Raw genomic sequence first — 16,546 nt, 5'->3', positions numbered from 1 at the left:
CGCACAGGAGGGAGAGAGGGTTGTGAAGCACATGAGGCTTCTCTGGAGAAATGTTATATAGCATCTTTCAGATCATAATCACCAATTAACATCTGAGAACAATTCATATGGTCAGGAAAAAGCTTCCAGGAATCATAGTCTCCATCCACATTAACCTGGTTCCTCAAGACTGTTTGCTTACAAGCAACAGTATCTGAAAAAAGCCATTACCCAGGAGTCCTTCCCCAGAACACACAGGTAGACAGGATCAAACACCTTCCTGGGACCAGTCCAGGTGGGCAACAGTTTGGGTGTCGTGACCTGTGAGTTCATGACCTGAACTCAAACATGTCCAGATTCATCCACCACTACTGGAAAAGGCTCAAGAGGATTCTGCTTATCTACTTAACTGCAGTGTTGGCTAGATTTTAACTTTTTCTGACAGAGTTTGATTCCCAAGGGGCACTGAGCACTTGGGCCTTGACTGAACACCTTTCACGAGTGGGCCACAAGTAAGGAAATGTTCTTCAGTACATTCAGGGCTTAGCCTCCCCTTGCCACAAGCAAAACTGTGCACACACCTGCTCATGCCTGTGCTTTGCAGATGCAAACTCCGGCACGCACAGATACTTATAGGCGCCTTTTGTACAGCTTAAAACTTGCTCGCTGGTGGGTTTCGGTCCCAATTAGTTTTGCAGGTACAAATGTGCTCACGTGATGAATGCATACACGGGAGTTAGGTAACACAGTTAGCGAGTGCAAGCATTACAGTGTTTAACAGGCAAATATATTTGTGCCCAATTATTCAAATGATGATTATGGCGGCCGGGTACAGGCTGAGCTGCCAACCTGCACCTCCAATCCCGGAAAACACTTAATGCTTATTTTAAAAATATAGTTTGGTATTCCTCACAGTAACTTGTGTCAGTTTACATCTAGTTTTGTTTTTATTTAGACAATCTTATGCGTTATTGCTCCCATCAAATGTATTAGGACAGCTGGACTAAGAGGCCAGTGAAGCGTTTATATGAAGATAACTTTCACAGACGCTTCCACAGGGCTGGATGACGAAGCCCGCTTTTTAAATATGCAAGGTTTTGATGAGTTCATCATTGGATTTGTCAGCAAGACAGATTTATAGCCCTGAAGGCTTTATTGTAACTCATATTCATCCAGTGGCGTACTGTGGGTCTCCGGTGCTCAGGGACCCTACTTACATTGGTGCCCCCCCGCCTCCCTGTTGGCGGCAGTGTCCCGCGTGGGGGAGGGTGTCTGTGGGCCTGTGTCCCGCTCTCCTCCACTCCCGCCCCTCAGTGGCAGCAGCAGCGTGGGCAGCGTCCCACGAGGTGGGGGGGGTCTGTGCACCTGTATCGTACTCTCCCCCGACTGTGGGGGTGGTGGGGGCTGCCCAGCAGCCGTTGGGGGTGGAGGGGCGTGACATGCTCTGGTCCCGTGGCTCCCTCCTGGCGCTCAGCAGAGTACCCCCCGGCTGCCTGCAACTGATGGCAGCTCCTCTGAGGAGGGCCTGGCCAGCACCCCCCAGGCCGGCGCCCGGGCGCATGGCCCCCCACCCCCTCTCGGTACGCCACTGTATTAATCAAAAACCCATCTACTGCAATTAAAGAAGAACACACTTAAACTTCATCGTTGGCAGTAGTATGTCCTTTCCTTCAATCCAGTGTCATGTTGCAATGAAGTTGTGCTGTTTCCTAATGGGGCACTAATTTTCACGGAGCACAGCACCAGCAGCTTCCACTGATTGCAGTGTGTGAGGCAGGAAGCCTTAAATCCAGTTTCCTTACGGTCACATGCTTATTCCTAGTTCTGGGCCCTGCAGCTATAGCTCCTTCTTTTAAAGGGGCCCACGGATGGTAACGGATGGACTGGGATGTGTGCACGCATTCCAAACCCTAGTTTTGCTTTACAGGCACTTTTAATTCTAAAATTACTTTTCACACTGGCCCATGCAACTGTGTATTCAAAAGCCACGCTTGATTTGCACAGGCAGGTTCAGCAATTGTGTGGACAAATCTTGCAACTGCATACACAAATAGGCAATGGGGGAGAGGGGAAATGGTGAAGACGCCCCCAAAACACTAAAGGACAGTTTAGGACAGTGAAACATTCCATATCTAATTAAAACTACAGGATAGGAGGATTAAAAATATCAGTAGTAAGTTTCAGTCACAGGGTTTGGATTTTCTCCTTGATGCAGGCATAACGTTAATGGGAGCACTAGGAGAAGAGGTGAGGTCATGGTGCATACCACGATTTTCAGATGACAGTTGCCTGCGTGCATCCAGCTGCCATTAAATTGCTTGCAATTTCAATATTCTATTACTATTATTTTATTTTAAATGTATTATTATTTTCTCCTTTGTCAAAATTGACAAAGAAATTAGGATCTTACCATACACCCCATTTTTGCTTGTAAGAGGGCAAAAGATTCACTGGTGTGTTGCTTCTGTAGGATCATTTTGTTTTCCTTTGTAAGAAATATTAATCACCAATAAATCCCCTTCCTCTGAGGCTCATGATGGATGGACTGCATGCAATAATTTCAGGTTATTTCTTCTTCTCCCCCAGGGGTAGGCACTTCATAATGTGACCTACAACTACCGCAGTTTTTGAGCTTAAATAAATAAAACACTGTTGATTTAACCAGTTGGGGTGTTTACTTTCAATAGCAACAGTTACTGACATAAGGCAGCAAAGCAAATGTTAAAGAAATACTCGCACTTGGCCTGAAGCGGTGTGTCAACCTATTAACAGTGTGCATTATTTTTCTATTTTATTTGACTGTCTGCAAATCCAGATGTCATGGATCCTCAGTGCCAAGAAATACAATATGCCTGGCGACATGAGAGAAAAAGGGAACTGCTGTCTGAAGGTGGGGGGGGAAGGGACTGTGCAAGCCCCAGCCTCACAAAGGGGGAGGAGAGAGGGGCAGGGGGAAGCAAACTGCTCCACACGCCATGCTCCAGGCTCGCCGAGCGCACAACAAGCGGAATGTCTTCTGGCAGGAAGGAAAGTGGCTTCTGCATCTTTCTGGAGGTGCAGCGTGCTTTCCTCACGCACGTTCATAGACGCCAAGGCCAGAAGGGGCCATTGTGATCTTCTTGTCTGACTTCCTGCATAACACAGGCCAGAGAATGTCCCCAAAATAATTCATAGAGCAGATCTTTTAGAAAAGCATCTAATCTTGATGCCAGGTAATGAGGAAGAGGGGGAGTCCATGGCCTCCCAAGCACTTTGCGGGGGCTAGCAATGCCAACACGATTAACGCTGCACTTAGGGTGCATGAGGATTGGGACTGTGGCTGACCCCTGTGCAGGTGTCCATGGGTTGGGGGGGGGGAGCTGCTTGCACCTGCTCGTTCCCCCCCCCCTTCCCATTCAGCTCCTCACAAGTTCCTTGTAGAAAAGCTGACGGCTCCTAGTATGAAGAAGTTGGAAGAGAGTGAGTGGATCAGAGACCTGCTTCAAGACAACCAGGCCTTGAGATAAGCACCACTGTCTACCCCAAGGGAGTGTTGTTAATGGCTGTGTAGCAGGCCGGGTTGGGTTCCAAGTGACAAACTCTAGTAACTCCGTTACAATCATTATTTTAAATAATCACTGATCCTTCCAGCTTCACCCAAGTCCCCCCACCTCCCAGCACATGCAGTTCTCCTCTTCCACTTTCACTCTGCAATGCCTCACTTGGCATAAGCCGATCTAGTCCTGCTTCCATTGGCTGCCAAGCAGGGCCCTGTTTCCCCCGCATGCTGACTGGAAGAGGATGATGACACGTCCACCGCACAGCGATACTTCAGGTTTCAAATGTTGGTTTGCTCCAATGCGCAATGAAAACACTCAAACGTTTTCACGAAAAAGTAATTCTGTCAATTTGGGGAAAGAGAAGTGTTTGGCGGAGGGTAGCCCGGTGGTTAGGGCCCTGGCCCGTGATGTGGGAGACCCAAACAGTGTGAGAGAGTCTCTCTTTCTCTCCCTCTAACCTTCCCAGTGAAAACGTCACTGAAACTGATACGTTTCTGGGAAATGTTTTCACATTGATGAAACATGGACTTTGCAGGGAACCAAAAGCAAGAAGAGCGATTATTGAGATTGGTCAAAAGGGACAAGACAGGGAGGCAGCAATGAATGGAAGTAGTGAGGAAAGTGAAAACTAAAAGCTTATGGGGAAACATTGCTGCCACAAATTCAGCCAAGCGATGGTGCTGGCTCCTGAAGGAAGCCATCGAAGTTCCATCACAAGTAGAGTTCACAAGAAACATTGAACACTTGCGGAATTACAGCCTGGATCCACATTGCAATTGTCCCCCATGCAAACTTCAGGCATCCCCTGGACAGAGCCATCCTCCCCAACATCTCAGCAAGCCAGAATTCGCCTCAGCCAGCTCGAGCTCACCTTAGCAGGCCAGCTTTCAGCTAATTGAGCCTGACTCACTGCTCCAAACAGGTTCCCCTCATCCCAAAGTTCTTGACTCAGGCCACCTACTTGTGGCATAGGAGGAAAGGGAAGACAGGAAGCGATGACTGAGGAGATGCCTTCTGGTGCTAAAAATATCTGAGCCCATACAATTCAAATTAAAACCTGAGGGCAATACAAGAGGATCAAGAGTGGTATTATTTGCTGTGAGGCAGCATAACACTTCTTCCTCTTCTCCTTAGAGTGAAGCTTAATGAACTAAAGTAAATAGCTCTTTCCTCCTGTCACCCTGTGTTTATTAACCAAGCTGCTCGCCTGAGGCAGGGTAGATGTTAGCAGAGCTCCTGAGCTCAACGCCTCGTCGAAGCACAAATGTTCCTGAGGACACTTCAATCCGAGCCATCACAATCCCAGAAGCACGCCAAGCCTTCTGAGACATATGCATGGGAGGGCTGCAGGAGAAGGGGGACAAAGTCTGGAGGGAGATCTGGGATTCTGGGATGAGGACTCCATGGGGAGATTAGGGATGGGACGGAAGGCCATTTCAACAGAGAGGATGGGATACTCTATTTCCAGGTAGAAGTGAAGGGTGGTGAATGGCCTATGTGAAAATTAAAACTAAAAAAAATTATTACTAAACAAATAAAATAAAATAAAAAGTTTCTGGCCCTCAGCGTTGCAGAGAAATGCTTGGATACTATGTGCCCCCAAAATGCTAAAAAGTAGAAGGCAAAGAAAAAGAACCTAAAGGTTATTTAAAAACAAACCAAACTTTGGAGCCTGGCTGTTTTAAGTGCCTGGGGTTGGCAATATCTGAGTCCCACACAATTAGCCTGTGCGAGGTTAAATGGTCCCATGTTAGCGCCTGCTTGGAAAATGGTCAGGATGGGCAGTTCTGGGAGAGCAACATGGGATCACAACCGTTTTGAAAGCACAATTTAAGCAGCGCTTTATACAGGGCCTTTCGAACAATGCACAATAAAAAGAGGATTTGCTCATGCCCTCCCCTTGCACATCACTGTTTAAATGAGACTCTTGGAAGTTGGCGGGGGCGGAGTAAACAGCATTGATCGCAACACGGGTTAAGAATGGTACTTTCTATACTGCAAAAAGCTCACCAACCCAGCACGTGATTAATGACAGGAAAACCATAGCCTCGCTTCACTTCACTGCAGAACAACTCTCTGGGTATGCACAGCACTTCCTTTTTAATCCCTCATGGAGGAGATCTGCCGAGATTAACCTTTGCTCAAAAGTTTATGGTCTGCATAATGCAGTGGGTTGTTGGCTTATACTTGCAGCAGCATCGTGATGGCAGGCAACAAATGGGAGTTTACTCTCACGCCAAGACTTTCAGCTTGAAACTGTGGGTATGCATTATCCTACTGTCTGGGGCTCACAGCTACCAGGCCAAATTCTGCTGGAAAGCACTGGTGTATATATGGAATTGCCATTGCCTAGATTTACACAAAATAATATTTTCACACTGAAAGAGGCAAAAATTAATCTCTGATGCAATGAAATTTCCAATTCTAAATTTTGAAAAGGAAATTTAAAAAAAAAAATCCTATTGTTTTTGAGTAAAACTCTGACAAAATTTCAAGGTTTAGTATTTATGCTCAGTTGGACAGTTTTCATGAAATAAAAAAAAGTTTTTTTCAACTTTAACTGGGAAAATTTGCAGTCATCTTAGCATTCATGCTCTGTTAAAGGAGCAAATTAAGCAATCTACCAGTTGTAACCAGATCATTTGTTACTGCTTTTAATTTCAATAAACTAAATCCCCTCTAACCTTCCATTGTAGTCTGATCAACTGGGATTCATAGCTGAGGAAAAGCAATAAATGATTTGCCAAGAAGAAGACAACATTCTTTAAAATGACTAGCTCTTTCCCTCAGAGTTATTAATGAGCCACATGTTATAAATAGAGAACATCTAAATTTATGGGGAAATCTACTAGAAGAAAAGAAAAATTAAGGAAACTTCCAGGGAAATTGATTGAAAGGAAACAAAATCATTGATCCAATTTAGTAGAACAAAATTAAATAATAGGAACCATTTAAATTCCTTAGATGGACTGTACTAAAGAAAGAGGTTTTTTTAAACAAACAAACAAACAAACAAACCACCTTATAATGTAAGAATAGGTTTTCAGAACTCTCTCTATTATGTCAACTGCAACCATTGTAAAGTATTAGTGAGGCCAGCTTAACATCATCAGCAAACATGGAGTGCGTAAGAAAAGATCTGCAAGATACTTCAAAAAAGACTAACAAGCATCCACTAGAATAGAAGCTGTGACATAGCTTGAATGGTATTCATGACTCTCACATTCATTTCCCATGAATATTTGTCTGAGGGATTTTTTTCTTTGCAAGAACCTTTGAGAAAGCAAAATGCAATGTGTCTCAGTGCCAGATATGCTCATGGGGTTATCTGGAAATCCCTCAGTAACCCTCCTTCTCTTTATAGATGTTTGAGTCAAGGAGCAGAAACCATACCATCTGACACAGGTAGCCAAACATACAACAAGAGAAAAAACCTCAGCAGATAGTAAAAGATGCAATGCAAGCAAATGGACTGAAGTAATTTCATAGGAAGCGTTTCAACCGTTCTGTAATATTGGACAAGCTTGTAAAGATCCAAATTTGGTCATGGATGAGTCACGAGGGGGAAAAAAAGAGGGGGGGAGGGATATATTTGCTGAATAAACTATTCATGATGGAGCATTTGCCCAGCTCTAATAGCAACTACGTATCCAAAAATGTTATGGTGAACCTAACATCATCTTTTGGCACTGAAGAAATCAGGGCTCAGATTTTCAGAACCAAAGACAGATTGTTTTTGACGGATGAGCGGGTGTGGAAGGGTGAAAGCAGCCGTCCGCCTTTGTGCCCCTGCCCAGCAACAAGGCATAGTCACAGTCCAGGACAATTGTGCCAGGGAAGGCAAGGACTGCTCTAAGAGGCCCTGTGGTACAAGACACCCCCATGCACCAGGCAGCGTATGCTGCACCTTCTGAAATGTTGTGGTAGCCGGCACACTCCCACTGTGTGTCCTACAGCCCACTGGCATTGCTGGCTCTGAAGGCATGTAGTGAGCAGCTAGGTCCTGATTCAGCAAGATACTTAAGCATGTGCCTAACTTTAAGGACACTGACTTATGTGCTTAAATAACTTGCTAAATAAAGGCCCTGATTTGTGCATTACCATAACCACATACGCAATGCACAGGTGACCGCCCAGTAGGACGTTAAAGTAACCAGTCGTGTGTGCAGGCACTGTGAACATGCACACACAATCACAGGAATTGCATGGGCAAATGCGCTCATGTGAAGGGCCGTTTGAAGGCTGGGGGAACAGGCCAGGTGAACCCACTGATATGCGGATCCACTGGCTAGAGATCTCTGCAGAGATGTGGCACAGCTGGGGGGGCTAGTGCAGCATGAGGGCTCCACAGCCTGTAGGAGAGGATTCCTTCCAGCCCACGTAGAAACCCCCACGGTGCCAAGCCCCTGGGGGATTGGATTTAGCCCTAAGCAAACAGTAACGGTTGCTACAATTAACGGAGCAGCTTATTGATTGCTTCAGAGTAAAAGCAGCAGCCACAGAAGTCTCTAGCTGCTGAATAATCAGGCATGTCTGGATTCAAGGGCCCTTCTGAGGCATATGTGCTCATGTAACACTGCACAAGAAGATATTATTTCTTCACGTACTGCCACACATCCGGCTTGGGAAGAACTTACTCCAGATGAGTTTTTCGAACCCCCTGAGATCACTCCTAAAGCCATTGAGGGCTGAATCTGACACAGATGAGGTGGAATAAACCCTCCCCAGGAAAGGAAGATACTTCACAACTCTTGCTTCATTGCAGCTGGTGATCTGCTGACACTAAAGGGAGTTCTTACTCAGGCTCAGCTTCTCCAGCATTTTGTTGGTAGCAACAGCAATCTCTGGGGGGCCACAGCTGGCAGGGCAAATGACCAGTTCACTTGAAGCTGCTATTTAATGATGTTCCCTTTGGGGGCATTTTAAACTGCTTCTGGATATGGTGGGGCTTACGGGAGGGTTTATCATTGACAAGGACTCCCAAGTGACAAAAGGGAAAAAACTAGCAGAACAGTGATGGGGATCTGACCCAATAAGTATCCTGGATTGTGACATCCAGACTCTACTCTCTGTGATGCTGGCCATGAGATTTGAGCTAATCTGAGTCACAGCTAGAAGGAGGTATGCTTCTATAAATGCGTCTGTGGAAACACAGCTTTCTCATTTATTGTGTGCAGGTACCTGCTTTGCTAATGCTGCTGGTTTTCTCAGAACTGGGCTGAGATTAGTAACTGGTTCTGCCATGTGTACACATTGCTAATTAAATACCATACACAGAAATGGAAAAGACTTATTACTCCTAATCATCTAATCCATCCCCTTCAGGCCAATGAAGGATGGCTCCTTAAAATACGTTATGCAGTGCTTTGTCGCATCCAGGATTAAGTGTGCCAAGTGATGGGACTTTTCTTTTTAATTTGGGAAAACAAATCAATTTGTTCCAACAGGAACTTCAGTTACTTATTATAGGAATCTAAATTTTCACTGGCTCAATTTAATTCCAGTAATCCTAGTAATAAACCACCGGGGCCAATCTCGTTCTTGTTGGTGTTTACATCCTTCAAATATTTGTAAAAAGTTATGATGTCATCAGAGTAAATATGCAGCCAAGGTGAACAGGCCAACATTTTCAAAAGAGCACATGTGCTATTGCAGAAACTGCCCAGGCAAATTAAACGTTCATGTACAAAATGGTGTGTGCAAATAGCCAGTTAACTGATTTACTCCTTCAATTCCGTTGACTGTGTGCACAAATTCATTGCACAGTCTTGGATGGTTTTAAAATAATTCAGGCTGTGTTCTTTTCAAAAGAAAGCATTGCTCTTTGGGCAGGAGCCTGGGAGCCCAAACACCTGTTCAGTTCTATGCATAGCCACTGACTCACTGTGTGACCTTCGGACAAGTCACTTAACCGCTCTGTGCTCATTTCACCTATCAGTAAAGTTACTATAAGACTTACCCTACGTAGCTCAGTGAAGTCCAGTGAAGTTTAATTCATTTTGAAAACTGCTTTGATATCTTTGATCGCTTTGATATCTGATCTCTTCAGATGAAAGTCAATAGAGAGATTAAAAAGTACCACTAACCTTCCCTCATAAACCAATCTTCCTTCCCCCAGTCCACTCTAGTCACTTTTGCTGCTCTTCTCCAAACCGGCTAACACCAGGAGTAAGTTAATATTTGTAACACTTGATATCTTATCACAAAACTGCTTCTCTTCCCCCACAACACTTATTCTAATTGCCCTAAACAGATCCTGCCTCTAAATTATAAAACACATGGTGGCCTCTTCAGTAACCTTCTTCACATGGTTTTATTACAAAACGGTCTTTGTTCGTGGACATGAGTCATGCAGCGAAAGGAGTGAAAATTGTTCATGATGCATTTGTGAAATCCCCAAACAACCGAGAACGTGCCCCTTATCAACAAAAAAAGCATCATAGGATGTGCACAGGCCAGACAAGTAGGTGGAGCCCTTCCAGAAATGACTCTGAGGATTGGGTGCACTTTAGAGGCATTTTTGTGGCCTCCTGCCAGTAGTTTCTTAAAGTCCAATTCTGTGAGGTGTTGAATGGCCTCAACTCTCATTGAAATCAGTGGGAGGCATGGACTTTTCAGCATCTTACAGGATCTGGTCCTTACAGAATCAAACTCAATACTTTCCTTCATCTCTCCACTGTGCTCCCCATCACAGGGCCTTTCCCTGGTTTGTTCTCAAGTACCTCTGCTGTGCCTACATGCTTGTTTTCTTAGATAAATTGAACAGCTATCAAAGATGAGCCCAACCTTCAAAATCCAGATCTGCATTGCACATCCCCCCCTTCCAAAAACAGAAAAACAAAACAAAAAACCAGCTCAGGGATTTTCAGATCTGGAAATTGGGGCAAATCCATGAGAGAAATAGAGGTTAACCACAAAGTTAGGATCTGATCTGGATTCAGATTCCAAACATCCCAATGTCCGTGAGCATTTGGATGCAGAGTTTTGCTTCTGGCTTCTTTCCACTAAATATAAAAATTGTATCTGGGGTAGATTAGGTAGGCTGGTAAAACACACTTGCCTCCACATGATCACAGCTGCAGTAACAAGGATGATCTCTCAGTCAGAAGAATCTCGCAACAAGGAACTAATGTTAGGCTGGATTTTCAAAAGTGTCCAATTGGAGTTAGGCACTGAGGCACTTTTGAAAATCCTACTGTAAGACTTTTCCACCCTCTAAGTTAAATGCTTCTGCCTGGGACACAAACTCTGCAACCAAATTCTGCCATATGCTGAAATGTGGAGTCCCTATGCATCTCTAGATCCTGAATCTGCATCTTTGCATGCCTGAGCAATCCTTCCTCACTGAGCAATTCACTAATTTCAATGGGACTACACATGTCAATGAATGAGGGCTGTGAGACCAGGCCCCTGATTTGGACTGTCAGTCTCCCAAAGCCAACCGGTGAGAAAGGCAGAACATCTGCAATTTGCCTAATGTGTACAGTACATGGGATGTGCTAATTTCCCTTTACAGCATTCTGGAATATGAGGACAATGAAACCTAATGAGGGGGGGGGAATACCAAAGGAATAGTGGGCAACTTACAGCATTCGATGGGATTAGATGCCGCTTGCAAAGAAACTATCCTGCCACTGGATTCAGGGATGTGCACACGGAAGACAAGCCGCACCCGGGTGTTCTTCCTACCAATGTCCGTCTCCCCCTTCCGAAGTTCGATGTCCGCATTTCTCAGCTTCAAAATCCCTGCACAGTCAATTCTGGCAAACAAACAGAAACTGTGTTAGCTATGCACATATCAAGGTTTGTGCTCTCAGATATTTCAAAGGCATTTGAAAGACAAGAGGGCTAAACCATTTTTCCTCAATGATTTTGAAGAAGCTAAGCTAAGAGAAGCCTTGGATTCTCTTTCCATTTTGAATTTAGGTATTACTGTTAAAATGGCCAAGGGTTTTCAGCAACATGACTAGGCAGTTGTGCACCTACTTTGTAATTGCTACTGCTGCATTTGCTTGCACAATCACAGTGGTTGTGTGTGCATATATCTAGTTGCAAACCTAACTGCTCAACTGTGCATGCAAGTACAATGCTCAGCTTCTATGATGATTAACATGGTATCAGTGCATAGACAGATAGATTAGATAGGATCTTTGTATGATTATGGTAATTGCACAATCAAATGAGACACACAATGCATGCACATTCTCCTGAAAATGTGTATGTACAAACTTAAAACTCAAGGTTCCATAAACCAGAAAATAAAATGTGACATGCTTTAGGAGTTACATTATAGGACTGCGTTTCGGAATTCTAATTCCAGCTGTGACACTGTGCGAGTTATCTCGGGCAAGTTATTTACCCTCTATGCACCGTATGTAAGATACTGATCACAATCACCTACACTACAGAATTGTTATGAGGATTAATGAGCAAAGCATTTGAGATCCTCCAAAAAAATATATTAAGTGCTGAAGGAAGCATGGTTATTAAAAAGGCATTGACATGGTATTTTAATCTCTACTTTAAATGCGTGTTTTATTCTTATGAGATTTAACATCAACATTTTGGAGACTTGAATCTGAAATCTGTTTCCTACAAAAAAAAAAATTTGGTCATTATGGTAGTTTATTATTTTTTGCCATGCATATTAGTTTATTATTGTAAAACTGCTCCTGAAGGAATGGCAGTTTACTTTCATTTTGGTTCTAGGTTTGCTTAGAGTTTGGGGAGCTGACTTTTATTTATTTACGTAGGGGTAGAGAGGAGAAAGGCGCAATGAAACATTTGTTTAGGAAAAATCTTGTGGATTTTGTAATAAGATACCATTGGGATTTTTTTTTTAAATTGGGCAAGGTTTGAGCATCTAACGACTTTGCCAGTATCCATTTAAATGGCAGGATACTTCCTTTCTCTAAACCATCCTATAACTGTTTAGAACATATTCAAGCTGAAATTTAAGATCTGTGCCCTTTTTATACCTCTGCTTCCCCTAAACAGGAAGGAACAACTGAAAAAAGTTTTGAAGCATTGTAACAAGATTTACTTTTCTGTTGCTCTATTTATACATTACAACTATAAGGGGAGGAAGTGTGGCCTAGTGGAATGAGACCTGGACAGGGAACTCAGGAGATCTGAGTTCTACTCCAAGCTTTGCCCACTACCCTGCTAGGTGACTTTGGCCAAGACACTGCACCCTTCTGTGCCTCAGTTTCTCCATTTGAAAAAAAAAAAAAAAGGAATAATGAGACTGCTCTCCTTTGTAATGCACTTTGAGGTCTACAGATGAAAAGTGCTATGTAACTGCTGGGTGTTATTATTAGCATTGTACCTTTGAAAAACAGCAGCAAAGCTCTCTAGATTCCAAAAGCTGCTCTACCTATTCTGTCTAAACAGGGAGACTTTGGGGGTCATAACATGGCTTGCCAGAATTCTGAGTTCTCACAAAACAATGACCAGTCTTCAAGATCTACCTGTGACCTCTAATCCACCTCACACATCATGTTTCCGTTACCATCCAGCCCACATGCTGCACAATAATTACACATTTCCTCCAGTTCATACCACTGTTCGCTGCTGCAGGGTTCTCCCATCCCTTAAACTCCACCATAAATACTCAGAGCCCAACTCATTTACGCTAAGAACGTGTATATCACTCTGGCATCATAAAAGAGGCCTTAAGTGGGATAAGTTATATTCACACCTGAGAATCTAGAATCCCAGCAACAGGGAGATGATTTATTTAAGTGATTCCCCTCTAAACAACAAGGAATTTCACATGCAAATTAATTCTGCTAGTAATAAGAGATTTGCTGCAATAGCACCCTTACGTTGCTCTCATGTTGTTTTTGGGTTCCAGGGGAATCTCTAGAATTTTGGTGTTGCCTATGATTTTCTCATAGCTGGTGGTGGTAACAGTTTTCCCTGTAATGCGATGGACTTGATAGAAAGCATGAGGTTTAAGTATCCGTTCATCTGCTGTCCCAATGAAGATCTGAAGACCCAGGGGTTTATTCTCCATATAACCATGAAGCTGCCAAGAAATCAAATCTATTAGCACACCTTGTACTCACAATGCCCTCAATATAAAAACAATCATGTAGACATTAAGACAAATGCATAACACTAAAACAGTCTCATCCTAACCCTTGTAAATGGGATTTCCCCCCACCCCCAGCCGCATCTTCTGGAGACTGTGGTATGCTTGGAATATATCTAAGAAAAGAATTATTAACATTTGTAAAGCATCCTAATGTATGCTACATGCTTAGGTGTATCACAAACGGTGAAATTTTAAATCTAAACCCATTGTCTGAAATGGTCTTTTGCTCTCCAAATAGCTGAATGAAGCCACAAAACCGATCCAGGATAGTCAGAAGCTTGTTCACGTAATTTGTGATGATGAACTTCAAAATAAGGTGCCATGGGTTAGTTTCATTAGGCAAGATACAGATCCAAAGTTTAATCAAACTCTTTGATTCTCTGCACCTGCAGACCTCCTGCTCCCAATTACACTGGCAATACTATATGAATAAAACATCTTCTGGTTGCATCCGAGGAGTATATCCTTTTCTATGTGGCCATGTCCTTTGATGTTACATTTCTGTATGGGTCTTTCCAAAGACCAGTCAACAGAAAACTTCTCTGGCCTTTTAAGCTGTCATATCAGCTTGCAAACTCTTTTCTAACCTAACATTCATTACAATGCCTCTCTGCTTCAGCTCAGCTTGTGAGTCCTACAGTAACTTCAGAAAATCTTCATTTTGATTGACTGGAAGCTTCGAGGAAACGTGCATTTGTGTTTTTAAAAATAAAAAGTGAACTTATGCAGCCTTGCCCTGCTGATACCCATTCAGAATGTGTCTAGCCCATTGCTTTGACCATGACACTCCTCTATGTGTCGCTCCATTGGCCTCCTTCTTTATTACATCAATAAATGCTTGTCTTCATTTTCAAAGCCCTTCTCAGCCAATCCCCACCCTGCCTATCATCTCTGATTCACTAGCAAGATGCCGACTCTTGCCTCTAGTCAGCCCATGAGACCACCTCTAACACCCACTTGTATTTTCAAACAAACATCTTCATGCTTTTTCCCATGTGGCCCCTCCTGCTTGGGAGCAGCTCCCTGTAAACAGCCACAAAAAGTAACCACATTATTCTCCTTAAATCTCGCCTTTGCTGTGATACCTACAAAACACCTGAGAAAGGATAGGCTGCTGGTGTGCTCAGCTCAGTGCTTGATCATTATTGTCTCAGTGTTTCCTTGCACCCCACCCTGCCGTCTGTCTGTCTGTCTGTATCCAGCTATTGCCTCTTGCTTTCCACTTCAATTTTCAGTGGATATAAGAAATCATATTGCTTCAGGATTGCTTTTGATTGTAAGCTTTTCCAAAAAGTGTGAAGTAACAGCGGAAGCTTTTGGTTGCTTGACTCAATTAGCCATTTTTGAAGCAGACAGATGAGGAGGATGGATACAGTTATTTGTCTCCAACTGGGTTTTGGAGCAAGAACCATCTTTTTGTTCTGTATTTGTACAGCACCTAGCACAATGGAGTCCTGGTCCATGACTTGGGCTCCTAGGTGCTATGGCAAGACAGATCATTAATAATAAATAAATAAATAAAAATAATAAAATTACCATAAGTTTTCTAAGTGTATTTGCTAAGAGATGAGCAAAACAGAGCTAGAATTTCTCTCTAGGCCAGAGATCAGGGAATATAGCTCTTTGTTTATTAACATTGAAAATTGTGAATCAAACCATCGAAATTTCTCACATCACTGAGAATTAAAAACAGACATATCTACCACATAGTCAGGGATCTCGCTGAAAGGGAACTTCATGGTCTGAGGCATGCTAAATTTGTTTTCAATTACTTTGTCCGCATACAAACCTTGATGAAGCCATACAAAGCAAACAGCACTGGAAGATCAGAGAACAAAACCATTAAACTAATAGGATTCATGGCCAAAATCTTTTTTCTTCTTTTCACTAGTCAGCAGGAGATATCTTTGCATAGGGGAATTAATTCACCCCCTGGAAACAGACCACATGCAGCATCAATGCATTGCTGGCAACCTTCCCCTGGTATGGTAAATGTAAAGTAACACTCACAGTCCTGTGAGCCATTATGATTCATATAGCACATATTTGCTATGCATATGAAGACAGGATCCTTGCCCTAGAGATCTTACAACCCAGGGCCCAATAGTCCCACTGAAGTCAATAAAACTTAAGTTCTAGAGAGTAAGGATCACTTGTGTGAGTAAAAGAGTTACTGGATCAAGCCCAGACACAGTTCAGTGCAATACATGGGACCACAGTGCAGATGGAAGAAGGCCTGGAGACATTGCTAATGGAGAGATCAGCCTCGGATGGTTTGTGGAAGAAGTGGATTTGGAGGAAAGATGTGAAGGAGCTGAAAGATAATATTCCAAGCACAGGAGTGGAATGAAGGCTGGTGCTTCATCAAGAATGTGCAAAAGATGAAGGCAACAATTAGGAGACTTAGGAAGGTATGGACAGAAAAGGGATATAAAGATTAAATGAGGACAGAAAAGGAATTGATGATTCCACTGAGCTGCCTGCAACAGATGTTCATTTAAGGATCACTCCCCATCTATCTGTGTATATTCACTAAACCAATCCCTTGGAGACAAGGAGGTTTAGAGTTGTATAGGAATTGGATTGAAATGTACTGAGTTCAAACCCCAAGGTTTCTTAGTCTTCTGGGACAAAGAGCCAAATACTGAAGGGAAGAGGATATGAGGAAGGGGAGATTACTTTTTAGGTACGCTCAGCATAGGATGGAGCGTCATGAAGTCCAGAGATCTGCCACTGACTTGCTGTGTGGCTTTGGGTACAAGGATCAATGATCTCAAGTTGCAGTGGGGGAGGTCCTGGTTGGACATTAGGAAAAGTTTTTTCACTAGGAGGGTGGTGAAGCACTGGGATGGGTGACCTAGGGAGGTGATGCACTCACTATCCTTAGTGGTTTTTAAGGCCCGTCCTGACAAAGCCCTGGCTGGGATGA

The 16,546-nt window shown here is 43.4% G+C and overlaps 1 protein-coding gene across 1 annotated transcript in view; it reads right to left on the bottom strand.

The window, feature by feature from the left end:
- NFATC2 (nuclear factor of activated T cells 2) overlaps positions 1-16,546 on the bottom strand; it is a 99,008-nt gene that overhangs the window by 52,670 nt on the left and 29,792 nt on the right. The window contains exons 4-5 of the mRNA XM_067554230.1: positions 13,346-13,548; positions 11,106-11,278 (exon numbers count right to left, since the gene is read on the bottom strand). Coding sequence (XP_067410331.1) covers positions 11,106-11,278; positions 13,346-13,548 — 376 coding nt within the window. The remainder of the gene's footprint in view (positions 1-11,105; positions 11,279-13,345; positions 13,549-16,546) is intronic.

The sequence above is a fragment of the Emydura macquarii genome, unplaced genomic scaffold (genome assembly GCF_026122565.2).
Source record: "Emydura macquarii macquarii isolate MOO-44397 ecotype Brisbane River unplaced genomic scaffold, CSIRO-AGI_Emac_v2 contig_1483, whole genome shotgun sequence".
NCBI lineage: Eukaryota > Metazoa > Chordata > Testudines > Chelidae > Emydura > Emydura macquarii.
This window is presented reverse-complemented; position numbering and strand designations above follow the sequence as displayed.